Genomic DNA, 25015 nt, shown 5'->3' on the forward strand with positions numbered 1-25015 from the left:
GTTTGAACATCTGTATGGACTCTGATAAAACCACTTCTTCAGGCAGAGAATTCCACATCCTGATTGTTCTTACAGTAAAAAAACCTTTCCTTTGCCTTAGACGAAATCTTCTTTCTTCCAGTCTAAACGCATGGCCTCGTGTCCTATGTAAAGTCCGGTTTGTGAATAGATTTCCACACAATGGTTTGTATTGGCCCCGAATATATTTGTATAATGTTATCATATCCCCTCTCAGGCGACGTTTTTCTAAACTAAATAGGTTTAAATTTGTTAACCTTTCTTCATAGCTGATATGTTCCATTCCTTTTATTAATTTTGTAGCCCGCCTCTGCACTTTTTCTAGTGCCATGATATCCTTCTTTAGAACAGGTGCCCAAAATTGCACAGCATATTCAATATGTGGTCTTACCAGTGATTTATAGAGAGGCAAAATGATATTCTCGTCCCGAGAATGAATGCCCTTTTTCATGCATGACAATACCTTACTGGCCTTGGCCACTGCTGATTGACATTGCACATTGTTGCATAGTTTGTTGTCTATAACAATTCCCAAGTCCTTTTCGTGTGTTGTTATCCCTAATTCGCTTCCATTAAGGGTATACGTTGCTTGTGTATTCTTTATGCCGAAGTGCATAACTTTGCATTTTTCAACATTTTTCAACATTTCAGTATGTGTTTGCTTACAAGGAATCTAGTGTGTGTGTGTGTGTGTGTGTGTATAGGGGATTCAGAGTGTATATGTTAAGAGTGTAGTGTGTGTGTGTGTGTGTGTGTGTGTGTATGTGTATAGGAGTCTAGTGTGTGTTTGAAGGACCCAGAATGTGTAGGAGATCTAGTGAGTGTGTGTTTATAACGGATTCAGAGTGTATATAGGGATCTAGTGTTTATATGTGTGTAGATGATCCAGAGTTGGGTAAGGGATCTAGTGTGTGTCTGGAATGTAATGTGTTTAGGGGTGCAGTATGTGTGAGGGGTGCTGTGTGTGTGTGTGTGTGTGTATGTATATACATGTGTGTGTTTGGAACTATTGTGTATGTGTGTGGTGCAGTGTGTTGGGGGGGTTCTGTGTGTATGTGAGGGGTGCAGTATGTGTGCGTGATGGATGCTGTGTGTGAGGGGTGCTGTGTGTGAGGGTGCGGTAAGTGGTATGTGTGAGAATGCTGTGTGTGATGTGTGTAAGAATGTGGTGTGTGAGAGTGCTGTGTGTGACAGTGCTGTTTGTAATGTGTGTGAGAGTGCTGTGTATGATAGTGCTGTGTATGATGAGTGTGATAGTGCTGTGTGTGAGAGTGCTGAGTGTGATGTGTGTAAGAGCACTGTGTACAATGTGTGTGAGAGTGCTGTGTGTGATGGGTTAGAGAGTGCTGTGTGTGAGAGTGCTGTGTATGATGTGTGTGAGAGTGATGTCTGTGAGAATGCTTTGTGTGATGGGTGTGAGAGTGCTGTGTGTGATGGGTTAGAGAGTGCTGTGTGTGAGAGTGCTGTGTGTGAGAATGCTGTGTGTGCTAGTTGTGAGAGTGCTGTGTGTTATGTGGGTGAGAGTGCTGAGTGAGTGCTGAGTGTGATGGGTGTGAGTGCTGAGTGTGATGGGTGTGAGTGCTGTGTGTGATGGGTGTGAGAGCCGAGTGTGATAGTGCTGTGTGTGAGAGTGCTGAATGTGCGAGTGCTGAGTGTGATGTGTGTAAGAGTACTGTGTGTGATGTGGGTGAGAGTGCTGAGTGTGATGGGTGTGTGAGTGCTGAGTGTGATGGGTGTGAGAGTGCTGAGTGTGATGGGTGTGAGAGTGCTGAGTTTGATGGGTGTGAGAGTGCTGAGTGTGATGGGTGTGAGAGTGCTGAGTGTGATGGGTGTGAGAGTGCTGGGTGTGAGAGTGCTGTGTGTTATGTGGGTGAGTGTGATGGGTGTGAGAGTGCTGAGTGTGATGGGTGTGAGTGCTGATTGTGATGGGTGTGAGTGCTGAGTGTGAGAGTGCTGTGTGTGATGGGTGTGAGAGTGCTGTGTGTGATGTGGGTGAGAGTGCTGAGTGAGTGCTGAGTGTGATGGGTGTGAGTGCTGAGTGTGATGGGTGTGAGTGCTGTGTGTGATGGGTGTGAGAGTGCTGTGTGTGATGGGTGTGAGAGCCGAGTGTGATAGTGCTGTGTGTGAGAGTGCTGAATGTGCGAGTGCTGAGTGTGATGTGTGTAAGAGTACTGTGTGTGATGTGGGTGAGAGTGCTGAGTGTGATGGGTGTGTGAGTGCTGAGTGTGATGGGTGTGAGAGTGCTGAGTGTGATGGGTGTGAGAGTGCTGAGTGTGATGGGTGTGAGAGTGCTGAGTGTGATGGGTGTGAGAGTGCTGGGTGTGAGAGTGCTGTGTGTTATGTGGGTGAGAGTGCTGAGTGTAAGAGTGCTGAGTGTGATGGGTGTGAGTGCTGAGTGTGATGGGTGTGAGTGCTGAGTGTGATGGGTGTGAGTGCTGAGTGTGAGAGTGCTGTGTGTGATGGGTGTGAGAGTGCTGTGTGTTATGTGGGTGAGAGTGCTGAGTGAGTGCTGAGTGTGATGGGTGTGAGTGCTGAGTGTGATGGGTGTGAGTGCTGTGTGTGATGGGTGTGAGAGTGCTGTGTGTGATGGGTGTGAGAGCCGAGTGTGATAGTGCTGTGTGTGAGAGTGCTGAATGTGCGAGTGCTGAGTGTGATGTGTGTAAGAGTACTGTGTGTGATGTGGGTGAGAGTGCTGAGTGTGATGGGTGTGTGAGTGCTGAGTGTGATGGGTGTGTGAGTGCTGAGTGTGATGGGTGTGAGAGTGCTGAGTGTGATGGGTGTGAGAGTGCTGAGTGTGATGGGTGTGAGAGTGCTGGGTGTGAGAGTGCTGTGTGTTATGTGGGTGAGAGTGCTGAGTGAGTGCTGAGTGTGATGGGTGTGATGGGTGTGAGTGCTGAGTGTGATGGGTGTGAGAGTGCTGTGTGTGATGGGTGTGAGAGCCGAGTGTGATAGTGCTGTGTGTGAGAGTGCTGAATGTGCGAGTGCTGAGTGTGATGTGTGTAAGAGTACTGTGTGTGATGTGGGTGAGAGTGCTGAGTGTGATGGGTGTGTGAGTGCTGAGTGTGATGGGTGTGAGAGTGCTGAGTGTGATGGGTGTGAGAGTGCTGAGTGTGATGGGTGTGAGAGTGCTGGGTGTGAGAGTGCTGTGTGTTATGTGGGTGAGAGTGCTGAGTGTAAGAGTGCTGAGTGTGATGGGTGTGAGTGCTGAGTGTGATGGGTGTGAGTGCTGAGTGTGAGAGTGCTGTGTGTGATGGGTGTGAGAGTGCTGTGTGTGATGTGGGTGAGAGTGCTGTGTGTGATGGGTGTGAGAGTGCTGTGTGTGATGGGTGTGAGTGCTGTGTGTGATGGGTGTGAGAGTGCTGTGTATGCTGTGGGTGAGAGTGCTGTGGGTGAGAGTGCTGTGGGTGAGAGTGCTGGGTGTGAGAGTGCTGAGTGTGATGTGTGTGAGAGTGCTGAGTGTGATGGGTGTGAGAGTGCTGAGTGTGATGGGTGTGAGTGATGGGTGTGAGAGTGCTGAGTGTGATGTGTGTGAGTGATGTATAAATGTTAGAATGGATTTTGTGTGTAGGGGGGGGGGTAAACAAATAAAATAACAGGCATTATGTCCCCCCCCTCCCTTCTTACCTTTAGCCTGGGAGGGGGGGACTGGTTCCTGGGACTGGGAGGCAGAGTGGCAGTGTTCCCTGGTGGTCCTCGTGGTGAGTGAACTCTAGCCTGCAGGCTAGAGCTCACTCTTGCGAGATCCGGTCGTTGCCATGGCAACGCTCCGGATCTCGCGAGAGGAACCCGGCGGAGCTGCAAGTTAGAGCTCCGCCGGGTCCTCTCTCCGGGCAGGCTGTCTCCCTCCCTCTCTCCCCGCCGGCGGCCGCATTGGATAGCATGTGGGCCGGTGAGGGAGATCTTTGATCTCCCCACCGGCCCGACATGGAATACAGCGGGGCCGGCGTCGGATAGTGCCGGCCCTGCATAAACCGGCAGGGGAAGTCCTGGGACCTTCCCCTGCCGGCCACGGCCATCGCGGCCCACCGGGCATTTGCCCGGTGTGCCCGATGGCCAGTCCGGGCCTGGTTGGTACTGTTAGCATTAGATGTTTGAAATATATATGGAGACCCAATAGTGAAATATGCAGGAAGATTAATAAAATAAATAATGGAAAAAAGTCCTACTTGCACAATCCAGAGCAATGACCTGCTCTGGTGAAATGATCTTCACCTGGGATCTGCAGGTGAAACAAATACATCAACAACAATGTGAAATTTACAAATAAAAAGAAATACCAGTCCACATGGATCTAACACTTCACGTGTTTCGCAGAGTCTTGTGCAGAATGTATTGCAGGGTTGTCCAAAAGTTAGGTTAGTGCCCAAATAAAAATACATTCACTGTTCAGTTTCCCCAAATTAAAACATGCATTGATTTATTTGTGCATTTTTACATCCACTCCACTAAGCTAAACAAACCAGGAAATAACATGACAGGCGCACAGAAAGATTTACCGGCATATGCGCTAACCTTACCCTGAAGCCCATTAAGACACGGACACCGGTTATACTGTTGGAAATATTAGTCCACAGCTTTATTAATTATTAATTAATTAATTGAGGAATAACAAATAGGGTCATTGCAAACAAATATTATTAAAGCCCAAATCCCCTCATATACATAGCATACCCCTGGCAATGACCCCACAATAAATAACAATCTGATTAACATATTAACACAGAAACTGGCCGTCCAATATGACCACATTTCCACCAGATTAAATTGTAGGGGTATACCAAGACACTGCTACACCCACAAGTTCAATTGCAGGGGTGTACCAAGACACTGCTTCACCCCCAGGTTCGGAGCCACCGACGGGCTTGAACCTACCAACCACGTGTAGATGTAAGAGTGGCCCACCAACCAGGCCACCCATTCAAACCCAGCTCCATCAAGCCAATCCGAAAAACCCAAAAGAATTGGAACTGCGACAGAGCGGATCCATCCCCATGTACCAAAAAACAACCCAGTTGCAAGAACTTTTTATGGGGCCCTCTAGCGTAAGAGTGCTAAAAGGTAGATCCCTATCTGTCATACAACTCCCACAATGCTAAGCCAGCTGAGGATCTACCATTTGCCCTTTCTTGCAGGTTTGTATTTGTGAACAATGTTTTTGAGTTTCATTGTAAGCATGTATTTGTATAGAGTATGTGTGTGCTTGTAGGTGTGTATTTGTATGTACTTTTGGCATTGGAATGCACTGGTGTACTTTTGCGTGTATGTAGTGTTGGTGTTTAAACGCGGGTGTACATTTGTGTGTGGTATCTGTGTATCATTTTGGAGTTTTAATGCAGGGGTGTGTTTGCGGGGATGGAGTTCATCCTTCGACCCAGGCAGCACAATGTCTTGGGCAGGCCCTGACTGGGACTGTTTTGCCGGCTCTAAAACAGTATCGCATCACTACTTTTTTTAAAACGAATGTGACTATAAGGCAATCTTAGAGTAAGTCCGAAATCTGTTCTGCACGTCTTTTTCATGAATTAATTGTTTCGTGACACCACTCACTCCCCTATCTACGGGTAACGCGCAGCTGTAGAAACTCAGGCCGTGGGCTGTGAGATTCCTACCGGCCGAGAAGTACTGTTTAGTTTATGGATCTGCAGTAACTAAAATCTAAAATCAACAGAGCAAGACCACAGGTATTGGCCACAGGTGGAGAGTATTTGCTTACATACCCTGCATTGCTCGCTGCGCTGTTATTTTTGAGAGCAGTAAATGAAAAAGCAGAATCTTTCTCCCTCCCTGAGTTTCTGCTTTTTAGACCGCATTGCTCCTAGATGATCCCCACCCCCCCACACCCGACTCCTTCCAGCAGAGTAAATAGAGGGATATTGGATAAAAGCTTAGTGAACAGATCTTGTATCTTATTACTCCCTCTCCGCAGAAAGGTCACTTCTTATTTGTTAGCATTACTGCGGCTTGTGTAGCACAAAACTGACAAGATGTAATGGTATTTAACTTAAATGACTTAAAGGGGAACAAACGACGGCGTCAATTTAGCTGCTTCCATCATGGAGACAAGGTGTTTGGCACTCGTTGTGTTTGGGTAGTGTCAGCGCCAGTGAATCGTGCACAGCTTAACCCTTTCACTGCCAGAATGCAGATGCCAACAGGAGAGACTTCTGTAGTAGAGTATTTTTTTTTGGCTCAGGGAGAATATCACGAATGTAAAGACAGTGCGTCTCATTCTCCGGAGACTTGGCACCGGATTGGCAAACATGATAGAAACTAAAGGATTTGGCAGCTGTCTACACGGCTCTGTATGCCCACGAGATATCAGGAGAATGTCATAATGTGTACGGTAAGGTTAATTATACCAAGCCAGGGTGCCAACTTTAAAACATCATAGGCAAATTAAGTTCCATGTTGTCACCACAATACGGTTATGTCATATTATGGATTGCCCATCTCACGTCACAGCTCCATGATTGGGATCCTTTATTTTGGAATATAATCTTTAACTAGCAGATACTTTTGATGAAGTTCATGGACACTTGTCCATAAGGAGTTAATAAAGTTGTCCGTACACTATATATTGACTATACTGTTCTATATGCTCACACTTGTTTGGTAACCAGTGTAAAACAGTGTAGTTTAATAATTTTTATTTGTATAGTGCACGGTGTGAACAGAAATGGCCTGAATTTGCTATGCGCAGTGCAAGTACATCTAATGATGTCATAGTGCTGTGTTTTATGGGTAGTGGTCACTAGCATGAAACCAGAGAACAAACATGGCACTGTCCTGCCAATCTGTTATGGCAGTTCTGGGTTATGTGTACACAGTGGCAGAACTACCACTGGTGTGGCTGCACCAAAAGGCCCTCGGTGGACCATGCAGTTCAGGTCATCTGACTGCAATGTGTTCTTAGGAGCCCAGTCAGCGCTGCGGCCCTTTAATAGCACGATCGGGACCCTTTACTGATAACAGCGAGGTAAAGAGGAGGGGCGCAGACTATGAGCCTTAGCCATCTGACGGGTACAGATGGATGGCTTCCCTGGGCCCAAAGAGGTAGGAAACAGGAGGATGGCTAAAACAATTTTTGCATGTTTGTATCTGTCAGCAACATATACCCCTGTGTATTTGTATGTGTGTCAGTGTTTGTATCAGTATGAGTGTCATTCTGTGTATATGCATGTTATGTGTGTACTTCTGTAGATCTGCATATGTGTCAGTGTGTGTCTGTGTACCCATATGTATGTCAGTGTGTGAGACTATATCTGAATGCGTGTCAGTGTATGTGTATATGTGAATATATGTCCGCATTCGAACACCAACACTACACACAAATATACCATTGCATTCATATGTCAACACTACATACAGGAAAAACTCTACATTCAAAGTCAAACACTACACACAAGCAAACAGCTGAACAAGGAATGGACCAGCGCTAAACCAACTAAGAACACTATGATAGAAGGCAGCACACCTGATAATAGGGGGATCCCTCCAACCCCAAAGAAAACTAAAACAAGTCAAACAACAATATACAGGTAGCGCCAAGGAAAATACTCCAAACACAAGAGTATATAATAAGAAGACCAATACAAAACACACAGGATATAAAAAGAGTCCACAATAAAACTTGAAGAAATAAAAAATACCAAATGGTACGGCACAGTCTCAAAGATCAGGATCTACCTTTTGGCCATTCTTGCACCAGGACCCGCTCCACTTTAGTTCTGTCACTGAATATACATAAAACAATGTGTTTCATAGTCGCTTGAGAAATTATACATTTTGGTTATGTGGATCTATATGCATAGAAAGTAGTTTAAAGGTTTGATTTTCTATATCAGTTCCACACACACTGTTTTGTGGTATAACAAACACCGACACCAGCGGCTATACAATGCAGGTGTTGTGGACTGCCTTTCTTGTGATGCACAGTGAACCATTCTAAGTAGCTCATAATAGCTGCAATACCAAATATATGTTGCAAGTGTTCTAGAACATTGATGGCCAAAAGGTATCGAGCAAAGCATCATGGTAATGCAGTTTTATAACAGCTGGGTAATTACCTTTTTGGAAACATCTGCTTTACAAGCAGAGGACTTGACAGTGAAGCCTGTATCTATAGTCTACCGATCAATAGCACAAAAAAAAACACGAAAAAGAAACAAAGTATCTGAGTTTATAAACATTGCAGATACATCAGGCTATCAAAACATTTCACGCCTCTGCCTCACGAACAACAACAACAAAAATAAATTCTTAAACAAGAGACATGTCTCTAACAAATTAGTGAACACAAATTATTTTCAACAGAGAGTCTTTGTCACATGACAGACTGACATGACATGACATAAACAGGCTGGTATTTTCCAGTCATCAGGCTGTGATTAAAGAGCTCTATTCTATCCGTTCTTCCAGCATTTCAGCAGAATGATCTCAGCACTAATTAGATCTCAGACACGGCGTGTGACCCGGAACAGTGAGGATTGAAAAATGAAAAAGTGTCAAAAAAAAATAAAAATGTTAAAAAAAATCAGGCAGTCTCGGGTGGATCCGTAGCTATAATGTGCAAGATGAGGATTTGGGAATCAACCTAAAAGTGTCATTATACAAGCTCAGCTCCACTGTACAGGGATCAGAGGTTAATTGAAAGAGCTTTTTAACTTGAAAATAATGTCTGGTTTTATGTGTAATAAAAATACAAAATGTATGTTATTTTTAAGAGACTTAGTTTTGCAATTTTAAAATTGCTTGCTCTTTCCCACATGACCAGACCTGTACGTATTTGTTGAGAGCAAGCTGGGGGTGAGGTCTATCCTCACTCTGTTCTGTGAGCAATATGCTCATCCCCTCTTAACCAAGAGATATATTTGTAAAACAGAGAAGTCTATTGACCAAACAACAAATCATAGTTAATTGAACAAACAATTGTGAAATTTTAGGAAAAGCAGATAATCTACATTTTTTACAAATCATAAATTTTGGCCTAAATTTTACAATTGCCTACAATGAATAAAGCAGTGATCATAAACGTCACCCAAACAAATGTTTTTAAGAGTTGTTTTTTTACCTTTTATTTCAATTATTATTTATTTTTTTACAAATCCCGGCGAGGATCTTTGAAAACGGAAATGTTATAGTGTTTATTCAATAACGGGTCATCTGTAATAAACTTTAAAATCAAACAGACAAATTAGCCAGCTCGGAAACAAAATTTCGAACCAAGTTGAAGTCAGAGCTTGAACTTTGAATTTAGCCTGAATTATTACAGTTCAGGTTCGCAATCACATCGTACTTTGCAAATACAAAAATATTTCCTGGTAACGTGCTAATTACCTTACTGGCAAAAAAAGTAGATCTAACCACAAGCTATTAGGTACCTCTTTTCCGTAACAACTACAAGCTGTGTATAGACAGTGATTCCCAATAACTAGATGCTAGCACGGCATTCAAAAGCAGATTTTGGGAAGGGACTAAAAATACCGTAGCTCCCACCCAGCATTGAAAGATTAAATACGTTTTTTGGAATTATTATAATGTATGTGTTTGCTCTCTTCTTCTTACTCTAAACATTTTCTCCCCGTGATGATGTCTGTGTAACATGTCCAGATATATATGGAGTGTTTTGGGCCCTGGTCCCAGTTGCACTTTGTGTGATGTGCTTAATTGGAGTGCTTGGGTTAATTTTGAGCCATATTTTTTTATATTTGACGTGTCAGCCTAGAGTGTAACCCCCCCTCGCATTAAGCAGTCAGGAAATTTAAACATGACACAGTCAATCGTTCTGAACAATATATTTAAATAGGAGCCTTCCATTGATTTCTGGGAAGGCAGACACTGAAATGTAATAATTTAGCTACAGATACAGAACAGAAGGAAAAAAGGACATTTTTTCCCGACCGCTATTATTATTAGTGTTTTTTATATAGTGCCAATATTGTCTGCAGTGCTTTACAATTATACATTGGGGATAGTCAACGACAAGTTGGCTCCTTGTGTGTTTTCACTAAGCTGACTGCCGGGTGCAAAGGACAGAGCGTATAACAATGATTGTCAGGGAGCTAAGATGGAGGGAGCCCAGTTGCAGGTTTAGAAAGGTGTCAATTTCTATATTTAATAATTTTTTTTCTCATATCAAAAATACTTATTTGATAAATATATAAGATAAGTAAACAATGTTAAACATGATGGGAACTGGAGCTGGATGCCATCTAATTTGAAGCAATTAATTTTAGCTTATTAATGCTCTATGTGGCACGACAAGAATGCAAAGACAAATTGATTTACGTTATGTGACAAGATGACAATCTTGTCGCTAGTCTTTTCCTTATAACAGTGAGCAGCCACTGGTTACTCACTTTTTAGTAAACACATCCCTACTCGAAGCACGACGAGTAGGGACAATTTAACCTCCCTCACTTAGTATTTGTATAATTTTGTGAAACACCAAAATTATGAAAAGCCCTTCCTTTTCGTTAATTTTGTCTTTCAGGTTAATAATAATAATAACAAAGTATTTAACCAGGAAAGGTGCATTCAGATTACTCTGGTTTTCAAATACGTCTTGGGGATGTTACCTTGGCCCAGCATCCAGGGATTGCTGGGTACTCATTCTATCTACCTTGGTAGGATGAAGGGCTGCTGAGTCAACCCTGCCAGAATTTGAACCTGCAACCCAAGGGTTGAACAGATTCTACTGATGATGCATTAGCCCACTGAGCTATTTCACCAGTTTTTGGTAGACAGCGCCCTAATCCTTGTGGGATTGCCATAAGAATAACAAAAAGGAGATATATACTAAACACACACAAGGATACCAATTTAGGAAGTTACTTACCAAACGGCTGCTCGATGCAGCCGCAGCAAGGATCTGCACGTCAAAATGAAAATAACTGAATTTAGTTTGAAATCAAATGAACAAACAGAGGAAATTCAATTAAGAAAAAAATGAAAATTTAGTCAGTGACCAAGTCTGTTACATAAATACATTTTAAACATTAAATATTGTTTTTGGGAAGTACTTCCTACACAGTACACAACGTGCAAAAAAAAATTGCTTCCCCCAGTTGACTACAAAGAAAACAAATTATGTAAGAAAACATATTTGTAATTGCCATTGTGAACTGTGTGTTTAATTGTAAATATTTCCATTAACAGGACAAGTTTTACAATGTTTCATAATCTGCATTTTGCGTACTTTAAATTCCATGTCACTATCAGAAGCATACTGTATGTGTAGAGAATACATTTACATTAAAGTTTTCATGTTAAAAAAAAAAAAAAAAAAACATAAACCAAAACCCCATATTTAACCACTACAGCAGCAAGCTCATCAGAGCCAACGTGGAAGCTTCTTGCAGAAGCTTCAAGTTCTCAAATCAGAAGGGAAGGTGCAGGGAGCAACACCTGACAGACCCCAGTTAAAAAGTCAGACCGTTAGAAAACAGTTTGACTAATCACATCCAGGCACTATAACCACACAGTGCACTGTAGTGGTTATGGTGCTTGGAGTTTTTTTTTTTTATCATGCTACCTATATTGCTACATGCTTCAAAAAAACAAACACTTATACCCATTTGGAGCATTATAAAAGCCGGTTCATCCACGATAACCACAAACTTTACACTTGTCTGTATGAAAAAAAATCAACCCTATTCACTTGATACTTTTTGTTTTGTTCTAGCAACAAGGAGCGGCCACGTCTACCTACTGCGCTGTGTCCCCAGAGCTAGAAGGCCTAGGAGGGATGTATTTCAATAACTGCTGCCGATGCCTTCCATCACAGCAGGCCCAGCGAGAGGAGACGGCGGCGGCCTTGTGGGAGCTGAGCGAGAAGCTGATCCAAGAACGAGTTGGCAGTCAGTCCAAATAGCAGGGAGCCGCCATTAGGATCAAAACACATGGAGTCGTGTGCACTCGGAAACTGCCAGCTTTGGAATGTGTCCAAACTTATCATCTAGAGGGTTTCTGTATACCTCTGATACAGATTAACTAGTGTTAAATGAAATAATGGCAGTCACAACATAGTGAAAAATGTTAAGTACTAATGGGAAGCAGGGAATACGGTGGGGTTAAAGGGATGATATCTCTTTTCTTGTTGTTAGTTAAGCACATTTTCTTTTGTCTTTTAATTAGCGTATGTAACCCAGATTGTGAAATAAATAACCGAGCAAAATAAAAACAGCAGATCGATGGGGCCAAGTAAATTACAAGCGGTTTAATTTCTGCATGGAATGTAATGGATCCTGAAGAAGGCACAAGAAATACTGTGATGTTGGTGGTTTGACAATTAATGAAATATAGACCCATTTTGCAAAAGAAAAAAAAAAGAGAGAATGGAGCTTGTATTGAATAGATTCAATCGTGATGGTTAGTCTTGGAAATACAACCAATTGTGAGTTACATTTCCCACGATGCACCACCAGCTGAAAGACTGATTGAGCATCATTGGAATGTGAACCACAATCATAGTATTGCTGTCTTTTCTTTACAGAGATTGTTAACCAGAATGAATATTAATAAAGACGCAGTGGATAACAAGTTTTATGGAATTCTGTGATCTATGTTTGCGTGACAGGGACATAGTGGTAATTAAAGTTATATCGAGGGTTTTGTGGGGTAAGCATGAGGGATGGGGAATCTGGGATGTTTGTAGTCTCGGCATCCCCAATGGATGGCACAGAAAGCCTAGGTACAAGGTGACATTAAAATCATGGAAAATTTACTCCCCAAATATTACACCTGGACAATGTCCCTGGACTAGATCCTCATAGACGTTGGGAGTAGGCAGTATCTGATTGAGCCTAGTGGCCACTGTCACCCACTACTGTGATAACACTACTGCCCAACTATTCACAGTAATCAACAAAGCCAGGATATAACTGGCATCATGGTAAAGTCCACATGTTATTTTGTGGCATTTTATATTTGGAGCTGCAGACAATATAAATATGCATTTGTTTAAATGGTGGCATTTGCTAGCTGATGGGACGTATATACCCTGTAAAAGAAAAGGTAATAAAATGTTACTGATACTATATTAAATGTCATTACTATTGAACTATGAAAAGAACAAGCCTAGTGTGCCCTAGCCTAGCAGCTTCCTGCTCGCCCCCCTCTCCCCAACCCCCCAAGCATGCAGCAGCAGTACCAAGCTGCAGGTGTCAGTGACCTTGCCCCCGCTGCCTGTATCAGGGAGTAGCTCCATCTATCACTGGGGTGAGGATAATGAAATCTTCCACCCTGGTCCCACACAGCCACGCTACTATGTGTGACAGGTGAGATGGTGATGCCTGCACCCATCTTGCATCCGTCACCCAAGGTAGATCACCCCCACTGGTCCAGCCACTCCTCAGGTTGTCTTGGTAAAAAAAGATGGGACCAACAGGGAAAATACCTGGATATACGTATTACCATTTCTCCTCTGCCTGTGGTGCCTTGTTCCGATAAGCATTACACAATGGAAGTGAGTTATCAGAAGCCCAAGCATCAAGCATCTCCTTGATGCCAAACCTTGCAGCAGATGGATTTTCTAGTTTTATTAAAAACACCTAATCTAGGCAAAAATAATAGGGGTTTGGTTACATTATATGATCATATATTGCATAAGCCTGCCACAACGTCAATGTACCCCATCTTTGGCAGGTCCTAATATATATATAGATATAGATATAGATATAGATAGAGAGAGAGAGAGAGAGATCAACTAACGCTATGGTCAATACAGCATTGTAAAGAAAAATATTTTCCAACATAACAAAAGTTTGGTACTTTTGCGAAGGCAGCTATACCACTACCATTTCAACCAAACAATAACCTGCCTGTTTGGACAATCAACAGCTTCAATCATCACTATGAGATATGCCCATAGCTTCCAGAAAGAAAATATTGGCTTCACTGTCCCTAATATATGCTTGAAGAGGAGTTGTCTATCTCTCCTAGTCATCAGAGAAACCAACATTCAAAGTTTCAAATGAAACCCATTTACTACCAGGGAGCAACAATGAAACTCTGCCATGTACATGCCATGTGTCAATTGGAGTTGATGCAAAAAATAGATAAAAAATACAGAAATAAAAGGTATGATTCACAATCCAATGTGTCTTTATATTATATACTGACAAATGTAATTTACTCTTCTTGTTTGACAATTGTTAAAGATCAGCCATAGGTTAAAATGTCTCTCGAAATGTCCAGCTTTAGACACCGACCAATGAGCCCTCTTGACCTGTGTTGTGTCTTTTAAGACCATCTTGCTATTGTGTTTACCTGATGCAAAAATGTGGATCTCCACTGATAATATTCAGTTCCATTTTAGACGAGAAAACCGGAAGAAAATAAATAAAATGTCCTTGAGAGAGGTGTCGTTATTGTCTGCTTTCTCTTGCTTCAATCCGAGGATTTTATTTAATTGTTGTGCTTTGTAATAGTATCTTCGGTTATTTTGTTAAGCCATCAGAATCGTAGGTTGATTCCTGCAAAGACAAGAAAAATGTACAAAATCTGATTAACAAAAATGATTTGCTGAAAATGAAATAAAAACTTAGAATCTGTCACAGACATGGAATTACAATGCATACAACAGTCCAGATAAATAGCATGAGCAGTCAAAAAGTGCAACGTTTACCTTCACCCGATCTGTGCAGAGCAATGACAACCAAAAGATAGCCTCTAACCTTTATGGGACTACAACACCCATAATGCTTTACCAGCCCAAGGTGCAGGGTATAAAAAAAAAGAAGTAATATCTAGATCAGAGGTAGGCAACCTATGGCACTAGTGCCGTGCACGGCACTCGAGGTGTCTTTGCACGGCAGTACGGTCCCAGTAAAACTTCAAATATCTGCTAATACGAAAAGATGGTGAAGGACAATCCTCAATTTAAGCATTGCAGCACATAGAGGAAATGATCCCAGATCACTTCCTCCAAGCACTTGTGAATGGGAATCCACAACGTAGTAGAGCAGCCTCAAGCTGCTGTTGCAGCTCCTGTCTTTGACCTGTACCAGGCCAGCCTGGTCCCCACTGAAACCCAGGGAAGCCAACCATACTGCTAGATATACACAGATATTGTGGATCAAACCAAGTGTTTATCTGAGTATCTGCTCCTTTCCAAATTGTTAAAATAAATGCGTGCACGTTTTGAAGTAAATTACACTGAGACACAGGTATCAGGTTAATAAAAAAATTCGGAATGTTTACTCAGGGGGCGGCAAGCCCCTTTTAAAGGCAAAAATACATCATATGCAAAAATGTAGATAACAGAGAGAATACATCTCTAATTGGTTAGGTGTTAAGTGTCTTATCTAATGCACATCCTACGAGGCGTGATGTCACCATCATCCCGGGATTTTACTCCGGATGTAGGCGCCATCTTGTTACACGAGGTAGTTAGTCGGTGGGAGCGGGTGCTCTAGCAGCCTTTTTGAGTAGAATACAGATATACACAGTAAATAGACATTTTTACTATCACTAATTTACATTCATAACACCGAAATGAAAAATAACCCTCCCCTTATACAAATAATACGAACAGCCCACACACAAACATACACACAATCTGCACAAACGTAACCCACTAACAATCCACATACATGCACACAAACCCCACATGCAGCCTTTCACATGCAATACCCCAAACAGCCCACACACACTACCAAACACACAATGTAACAAATCCATCCACACACACAATTCCACAAGCAGCCCTCATACACAGCCCACATTCATATGTATCATACACAATACCATAAACTACTAATAAACATATACAATATAATAGCTCATATACGCACAAATACAATGATGCAAAGCAACTGCAGTAAAAATAACACAAGCAGAATACGGCAGCATACACACCTAAATTTAAAAAAATAGGACCGGCACGCTACGGGACATCACAATCCTATATCGGCACAGTGCTGCTAAAATGTTGCCTACCCCTGATCTAGATAATGTAGCCTTTAGTCCGTAAACGTTCACAGATGTATTTATAGATCCGACATGGCATTATAGATGCAGCCCTCCCAACCATCCCGATTTTGATAGGGCAGTCCCGAATTATGGGTCCAGTCTTAACTTGGTTCCTTGGTATTCCACTTTCATGGACACTAGGAAGCTGTACCCAACTAGCATGGCAAAAGTGCAACATTAGACGTGTTTGCGCTATGTTCAGGGTGATAGAACCCTTCAGGTTCTGCCATCAGTGGGCATGCATGCCAGGCTGACTTGCCAGTAATATGAGCAGACAGTCACCCTTTGGACAGAGCCAGTGATGAACTGGTTTCACTGCTACCCCCACCCTTTACCCCCCTCCTACCGGCATCCAGATAATTGGAAATTGGAGGTATGTGGATGCTATTTAGTAGGACTTAAACAAGCTCTTATGCCATACTTACATGGGGTAAACAAGTAAGAGTGTGTTTTAAAAGTGCAACAAAATTATTTTTCACAGAGTGTTTTTTTCCCCCCAGCATAGGCATGCACTCCAGACAGTGCTAACATACCTATACTATAAATATAGAAATTCTCAAAATACTGAGTGTCCTTGACAACCGATGAACGGTTTATTTGTGGTTTATACAGACGCACTGCACTTAAAGAGACACTATAGTCACCTGAAAAACTTTAGCTTAATGAAGCAGTTTTGGTGTATAGAACATGCCCCTGCAGCCTCACTGCTCAATCCTCTGCCATTTAGGAGTTAAATCGATTTGTTTATGAACCCTAGTCACACCTCCCTGCATGTGACTTGCACAGCCTTCCATAAACACTTCCTGTAAAGAGAGCCCTATTTAGGCTTTCTTGACTGCTGACCCAACCATACCAAACCATCAACCCGTTGCCCCCCAATAACACACGTGACACCTGATTCTTGTGGATAAGGGCAACGGCCACAGCTTTATTTTACTTAACAATTTGCTCAGTCCAAAACCTGCCAGCTGTTGGGTGTTTGCCCAACAGGCAGTTCTCACACCTTCGATACCATGAGCCTCGACAGCCAGCTCCTCGCCATCAGCTCCGTGCCGGCTGTCGTCTCCCCAATGTCCTTTCTTCCTCTGCGCTGTCCAGGGAAACCGCCACCGCGATGCCCCTCCTCGCGCACTACACTGCGCGGGCATCGCGCCCCCCCGCCGACAGCGCCTCCTCAATTCCTGTTTGCAGGCCCGTGTTAAAAATGTCCAGTCCAATGGGGGACAGATGCACCCCATCCCGCCTCATGAGTGCATCATTGTCCCCTTCCAATTCAACTTGCCTCACTACAAACCCACCCAGGCGGCGTACGAACCGGGCCATGGTCATATTGACCTTCCGCCTATAGCGCTCCAATGCCTTGCCCTTTCCCTCGGCTCGCCAGGCTGGGCGGGGCACAATCTCGGACCAGACGAGGGTCAGGTCTCTGTACAACGCGACACAGCGGGCCACGTCATGCCGCATCGCGTGCACCAGGTCCACCGACCGTCGCCGCCCAACATCGTTCCCGCCCACGTGAACAACCAGGGTAATCGGCCCTGACACGTAGCGCCTGAGCTGAACCAGCTCAGCATATAACCCATCCCAAGACAGCCCCCGAATACCCCTCCAACGTACCCTCGCTATATCGTATGGAAAACCAAGGTTCCGGCCATAGGGTCTATTCTCTGCCCGTCTAGCTGCCCAATACACAAAAGAATGTCCAATGATCCATACGAAATGCGGGGAAGAACCTACAACGAAAAACAAAACCATAACTACGCTGCGCCGCAGGCCTAAAGCAAGTGAGGGCGCACATAGAGTTGGAACCGGCCCGATTGCCATCGGCCCAACCTCTTGAGAGCCTCTGATGGAAGACCCAGCATACTAGCCTGCGTAGCCGCCCCAATCCTGAAGGAGTGCGTAGTATAACATCCGCGAGACAAGCCAATGTTTAGCACGCTCGTCCGAAGCACTCTGGCGAATTGAAATCGACTGAGCGCGGACCCATCCTGGTGTCTAAACAACGACCCTGCCGTCCTGCCACGAACCTCCAAGAACTCCTGCAACAACCTGACCGGGCAAAACCGCTGACCAGTAGCCTGAATCCTAACCGAAGCGCCAACCCCCATCTGGTCCGTCTTCGACCTCCGGATGCACAACACGACGTCCCCCGTCGAAACCTGAATATCCGCCATTTGTAAGGCAGCTGGCGCCCTGGTACTTGGGGCCACCAACTCACCGACCCGAAGGGCGGCAAAAAAACAAATAGCAAATGCGGCCCGAAACAGGAGCACCTCGTAGTGCGACACGCAGATCTGCGGCAACTGCTCCAATAGTTTGCACAGGATCTCATAAGAAATAGGACGCCGCGCGTCTGGCCTACGATCTCTCTTCCATCCGTTCATGACCCGCGCCATGCAGAACGCCTTAGTAGCATCCTGCCACCCACACCACTGGAACAGGAAGGACAAGGCCGACAACGTCTTCTCGGCCGCCGCAGCTGACTTACCCTCCTCACATAGCAACTCCAACAAAGCCAGCGTAGCCGACAACCTACCTTCTTCCGAGGACACTTCCCTACCCTTGCAAACATCCGACCATCTCTGCCACACTGCCGAGTACGATCTCCAAGTGGACGCAGCCAACGACCCCCTCACCAACCGGCTCAGATTGTGGAAACCAGGTCCCAGACGCCCGCCGGGCACGAGGTTCCAGTCCGGTCCGCCTCGGGAGCCGCCTCTCGAAACCGGTCCCACTGAAACCGAGAGAGAGAGTCGGCTATAACGTTCCGCTCCCCAGGCACGTGCCGCGCAACCAACCACAAATTACACTCTAAGCTAAGCAAGACTAGGCGCCGAAGCAGCGATAAGACCGGAGGGGATGAAGATGACGACCGGTTGATCACATGGACAACACTCATGTTGTCCGTGTGCACCACCACCTTCCGATTTGCCAGTTCTGAACCCCATAGTTCCACTGCTACGACTATTGGAAAGAGCTCCAGGAACGTTAGGTTGCCTGGCAATTCGGTCTCCAACCAGTGGCGGGGCCAAGCCTCCGCGCACCATCGACCTTGAAAGTAGGCCCCGAAGCCTACTGCCCCTGACGCGTCGGTGTACAACTCCAAATCCATGTTGGAAGCCGCCGGGCGCAACCAGCAAGATTGACCGTTGTACCTACCCAAGAATGAGCTCCACACTTGGAGATCCTCCCGATGTCTGTGGGTGATCCGAATAAAGTGAAACGGCTGTTTGACTCCGACCGTCGCTAAGGAAAGGCGCCGGCTAAAAGCTCTACCCATCGGCAGCACCCGGCAGGCAAAGTTCAAATGCCCTAGTAGTGCCTGTAACTGCCGGAGTTGTACCTTCTTTGCACTCTTAACCGAATCCACCAGACCCAGCAGGTGATGCAGTTTCTCTTCCGGCAACCGGAAAACCATACACCGTGAGTCCACCTCAATCCCCAGGTAGGAGAGGACCCCCACCGGCCCAACCGTCTTTTCCTCTGCTATGGGCACACCAAAATCCGACGCGACAGCTCGGAATGAATCTAAGAGCCCCACGCAGTCATCTGACTTCCGTGGGCCCACAAACAAAAAATCGTCCAAATAGTGCGTCAGCGACGCCAACCCGGATACCTGAGCAACCACCCATTCCAAAAAGGACGCGAACATCTCAAAATAAGAACAGGAGATGGCGCAGCCCATTGGCAAACACATATCTACGAAGAAGGAACCCTGAAACCGGCAACCCAACAGGTGAAAGCAGTCCGGGTGGACCGGGAGCAGTCGAAAAGCGGACTTGATGGCCGACTTAGCCAACTGAGCTCCGCTCCCTGCCTCCCGGACCAACTCCAGAGCCCGATCAAAGGAGGCATAGCGAACATGCGACACCTCCCTGTCAATGTCATCATTCACCGATCCACCTGACGGGTAGGACAGGTGGTGAATGAGACAAAAGGATCCAGGCTCCTTCTTAGGGACTAATCCCAACGGGGAGACCCGCAAATTGGGAAATGGCGGCGCCTCAAATGGGCCAGCCATCCTGCCCAACTGCACTTCTTTCCGCAACTTCCCCTCTAAGATCTCTTCTTTACCCACAACCGAACGCAGATTGTCCGCTAATGAAGGGGAATCCGAATGAACAAACGGAATCCAAAACCCCACCGAAAACCCCTCCAGTAGGACCTCTGCGTCCCTACGCTTGGGGTACTTGGAGAGCCAAGGGCACAATCCTTAGGGCGCTCACCGGAGTCCTCCCCTCTAGGGAGATCCTCCCTAGCGGGCCTCCCTCCTTGCCTACCCTTCTTAAAGCAGCGCAGGGCCGGGTGGGACCCTCCACAATGCGAGCACTCGTGTCTGAATCGACACGATCCAAACCACTTGCACTGGCTCTCATTGTAGAGCCAACAGACGCCCCTGCGCTGCCCAGCCGGCGCACTGGACGGTGCGCCGGCTGCACCAGGAAAGGGGGACGGACGACTGTGGGTCATCAACAAGAGCCAAAGGCTCCCGTCCTGTACCCCAAAGTCCATACCCGGACACACCGCCAACTTCTGGCGAAATTGTTGGTCATAGCGGAACCAACATTGACCCCCATAAACCTTGTATGCCCCCCATATCAAATCTAAGTACCCAAACAACGCCGGTGCCTTCTCAGGGAAGGCCCGCGTCAACACGATCGCAAATATGGAGAACCCTTGAAGCCAGTTGCCAAAAGTACGCGGAAGCTGCTTACCCTTCTCTCCGTCCGCCGACTCCCCCCGTCGCGGTCTATCCACTGACTCCCGGTCCGGAGGGACCAGGGACAGAACATCTACGTACTCACCTTTTATGATTTTCTCCTTAACCTCTAACGCCACATGCATACCTAGGGGGGACAACTCGCAACCCGGCAGGCACCCCCGCACTCCCCCAGAGCGACCCACTTGGCGACTCGAATCCCCTGACTGAGAAGGGAGCGCGCTCGCAGCTGGGCCTGGAAGCCTATCTAAAACTGCCCTGAGCAACCCCAGCACCTCCTCCCCCCCAAACCCCCTATTCCTATCTACCGCCAGCGCATCCCAAGCGCTGGCGCAACACTCACCAATTGCTGCCTGAGGATGCTGGGATGCCTCCTCTTCCGACCCGGAACTGGAACCTGCAGAAGAATGGGGGGACCCACGGTCAGCCTCCTGGCCCGACCGCCCTCTTCGGAGACTGCCACTGCTGCCAGCCGGCTCCAAAACCGGCGTAATTCCCGTGGAACGCACGGTGGAACGCAAGGCCTGTGACGGCCGCGCTCTCCTGCGCGATGCCGTCACGCACGCGCCTTGCGTCCTGACGTTGTCCTCCGGCGTGCGCACGCTTGGCGTGCGCACGCTCGGCATGCGCCGTGACGTCACTTCCGGTTGGGCCGGAAGAGAAGAGCGCGGGCTGCGCGACCTCTCTGCCTCACCTCCGCCATTACCGCCGCCGCCATCTTGGGCCTGGACACCAGGCAAAGTCCGGCTCCTTCGCCTCCTGGGGACCGATGGCTGCTCCAAGTGCGCGGCCGAGCCGCCACCATGTCTCCGCTCACGCTGCCGGACCGGGCTAGGGGAAAGGCGCGACGGAGGCCGAGATCTCCTGGCCCTCCGTCCGCCAGATACCACAGGCTGACCGGGTGCCTCTCCTTCCTCCTGGGCCATGCTCCTGACCCCCGACATCAAGTCATCCAGGGCCCCTCGACCGTGGGCCTCAAGGTAAGTCTGCAAAAGCCTCTGTAAGTCAGCAGCAGGGGCAGCCATCACAGCGAGAATAGTTCAGGTAGATTCGCCTTTTAGGTGATCTGCCAAAATTATTATTATTATTTTTTATTTTTTTTTGAAAATAATAATAATTATTTTTTGAATTACAGGGAACAGTCAGCTAAAAACAGTCAGGAGCCCTCAACAGATCCTGCCGACTGGTAAGTCCCCTCCCTCTCCCCTTCCTTAAGAAACCCCCAGTTTTAGCAACATTGTATCTTTTATTAATCCATCCCACAATCTTGGGCAGCAGTCATGTTCCCCCTTCCTTATTATTCCAGGGGGAATCTTTATTGCAAGTTCTGTTTAATTAAGATTTTCTTATCCCCTGCTATGTTAATAGCTTGCTAGACCCTGCAAGGGCCTCCTGTATGTGATTAAAGTTCAATTTAGAGATTGAGATACAATTATTTAAGGTAAATTACATCTGTTTGAAAGTGAAACCAGTTTTTTTTCATGCAGACTCTGTCAATCATAGCCAGGGGAGGTGTGGCTAGGGCTGCATAAACAGAAACAAAGTGATTTAACTCCTAAATGACAGTGCATTGAGCAGTGACATTGCAGGGGAATGATCTATACACTAAAACTGCTTTATTTAGCTAAAGTAATTTAGGTGACTATAGTGTTTCTTTAATTCTATATCTCAAAGTCACAAATCCTCAAAAAAAAAAAAAGAAAATGATACGTATAACTTATTATTATGGAAAAATTGCATTCAGTAACGTTGACCCTGGGTCAAGGTAAACATAAGGTAAATTAGGAATTCTACTTGAGTCACAAACTCCGCCACTGCATCACCATGTGCCATCACTGCCCAAAAGCAGGAGGGATGGAGAATCCAGGGTAACCCAATAACCTCAACCCACAGACAATCCTGATATAAACTTGCAGTCGTGCACATACGCCTCCCATAAGACACCTACAGACCCGCACACACTCTCCCTCAAAGTTCCCAATACATAGGAAAGGAGACTGATGAGGAAACAATATAATTTGTTGGAGAGAGGGAGGGAGTCTGGGGGAGGTAGGATGAAGTAGACTGATGGAGAGGGGAAAGAGACTGGCAGAGATAGATATAAAAAAGATGTTGAGAGAACCAAGAAAAAATAAAAAGACACCAAAAAACCCCCAAAGAGAGACAGTCTAAGGGGCAACAAAGACATGCGGAATAGGCAGGAAAAGAGACTGAACGAAGACGTGGGACACACAAAGGGTTGATATAGTGGATTTTTACCTATTGCAGTAAATGTCAATGCACCAGATCAAAATGCAGTGCGTGTCCTTCTCAACAAGATCACAAAGTGCAAAAACATGTTTAATTCTCAAAAAAAACTTTTTAATCACGGTTAGACTTCCCCTTTAACCCCTTAAGGACCAAACTTCTGGAATAAAAGGGAATTATGACATGTCACTCATGTCATGTGTCCTTAAGGGGTTAAAGCATACATATATTTCTAGTACTATTGACAATAACCTGCATAATATTCTGTTTTATGGCTGCATTATGCAAACAAGTAGGAGTCATAAATGTGTTGTTATTATTATTATATTACAATCCTCTAATTTCAGTTTGACAGTGGCATTGTATGTGGTAGCTGGACTACAACTCCCATTGCTCTGGAGTGTGCTTGGTTGTAGATCCAGAACAGTTTTAGAGCAACAGCAGTTGCTCAGCCCAGATGCAGCCACCTTTAATGTGCCATGATGTATGCAGATGATCTGTCTGCTGGTTTTAATCCTTCATTAGCTCTTTCAATAAAAAAAAAAGGAAAATAGATTCTGGCAGTCTGGAATTTAAGCAAACCGTGGAGGGAAAAAAAAAAAAATAAATCATGAAAGCTTTCAAAATCATTTCTTCGACCTGTGAGGAGTCTTTTCCACAACTGAAGAAGTGGGTCAAGGTTGGACACTTGCGTGTCAGGTGTCCGACCCATGACCTCTGAAGTGAAACACATAATACTAAGCAGGTTAGCCTTCGATTGATCAATAATCTTGTAAGTGAGAGTCTATAGGGATCGCCTTTGATGCAAAAAGTATTTAGGGTGTGAAAACGGATTGCAGAAGCAAACTGCAAAATGCATCTTTACGTTTTAGCACATGGCATTCTGCGCACAGACGAAATAATACTTTTTTATTTTTTATGGCATGTTTCACATTTTTATCTTACCTGTCAAATAGCCCAGATTTGTAGGTGCCGACCCTAAACTCTGCTCAATGTTCTAGACTTTGTATCAGATTTTTTTTATTTTTTAAAATTGTATATTTTTAACTACTTCATCAGCCAGATGTTTAGGGTCTGAACGCAGGTAAAGTTGATTGTGAAAATAAACTAATTTTATCTAGAAGCTATAGAAACACTACACAATTTTATCGTAGATCTTAAAACCCATGCGGCTTTAGATACCTTCTACAGAACACTGCTAATGTGAAACAAACGTCCATAAAATCATCAAATCCTCTGCCAGTCCAAGATCCCTGGAAACATCTGCCTCATTATATGTCAAATAAAAATTCCACTGCAGTAAATACTGATGTTAAAGGAACGCGTGAAGCCAAAGGTGCAAGAACGTATCCTCAAATGAATCAGGCTAATGAAACATACCTTTATACATTCCCACAATCCTTTGCCATGCAGGTACTCACCTTTTATCACACGCACTCATATTTTTCAGTTGTTGCCTGTAATGTAATTTCACAAATAAAAACCAGCAAAAAAAAAAAAAAAATAGTTGCACACTATCCCAAACATCTATGCACATTTAAATACCTGAAGGTTTTTAGTATCACTCCAAACACCATTAAACTGTAAGCTCACCTGCCACGTCAAGGCAAAACCTCTACACTAACTACCCTAACAATTCACCTTGCTTCTTTAAAGGACCACTATGGTGCCAGGAAAACATACTCGGTTTCCTGGCACTATAGTGCCTGAGGGTGCCCCCACCCTCAGGGCCCCCCTCCTGCCGGGCTCTGGGGTGAGGAAGGGGTTAAACTTACCTCTTTCTCCAGCCCCGGGCGGGGAGCTCTCCTCTTCAGCCGAATGCGCATGCGCGGCAAGAGCCGCGCGCGCATTCAGCCAGTCTTATACAAAAGCATTCGCAATGCTTTCCTATGGACGCTGGCGTCTTCTCACTGTGATTTTCAATGATTGTCAATGAGACAGCCACTAGAGGCTGGATTAACCCATAGGTAAACTTGGCAGTTTCTCTGAAACTGCTATGTTTACAGCAGACAGGGTTAATCCTAGAGGGACCTGGCACCCAGACCACTTCATTAA

The 25015-nt window shown here is 45.2% G+C and overlaps 2 protein-coding genes across 2 annotated transcripts in view; one reads left to right on the plus strand and one right to left on the minus strand.

Moving 5' to 3' along the window:
• Window positions 1-12558, plus strand: part of WWOX (WW domain containing oxidoreductase) — a 771960-nt gene extending 759402 nt beyond the window's left edge. The window contains exon 9 of the mRNA XM_063438073.1: window positions 11702-12558. Coding sequence (XP_063294143.1) covers window positions 11702-11890 — 189 coding nt within the window. The 3' untranslated portion in view covers window positions 11891-12558. The remainder of the gene's footprint in view (window positions 1-11701) is intronic.
• A 1501-nt stretch (window positions 12559-14059) lies between these two features.
• The window catches only part of MAF (MAF bZIP transcription factor), a 329438-nt gene continuing 318482 nt past the window's right edge, over window positions 14060-25015 (minus strand). The window contains exon 3 of the mRNA XM_063438076.1: window positions 14060-14492. The gene's annotated coding sequence lies outside the window, so the exon portion shown is untranslated. The remainder of the gene's footprint in view (window positions 14493-25015) is intronic.

This window comes from Pelobates fuscus, chromosome 12 (genome assembly GCF_036172605.1).
Source record: "Pelobates fuscus isolate aPelFus1 chromosome 12, aPelFus1.pri, whole genome shotgun sequence".
Taxonomy (NCBI): domain Eukaryota; kingdom Metazoa; phylum Chordata; class Amphibia; order Anura; family Pelobatidae; genus Pelobates; species Pelobates fuscus.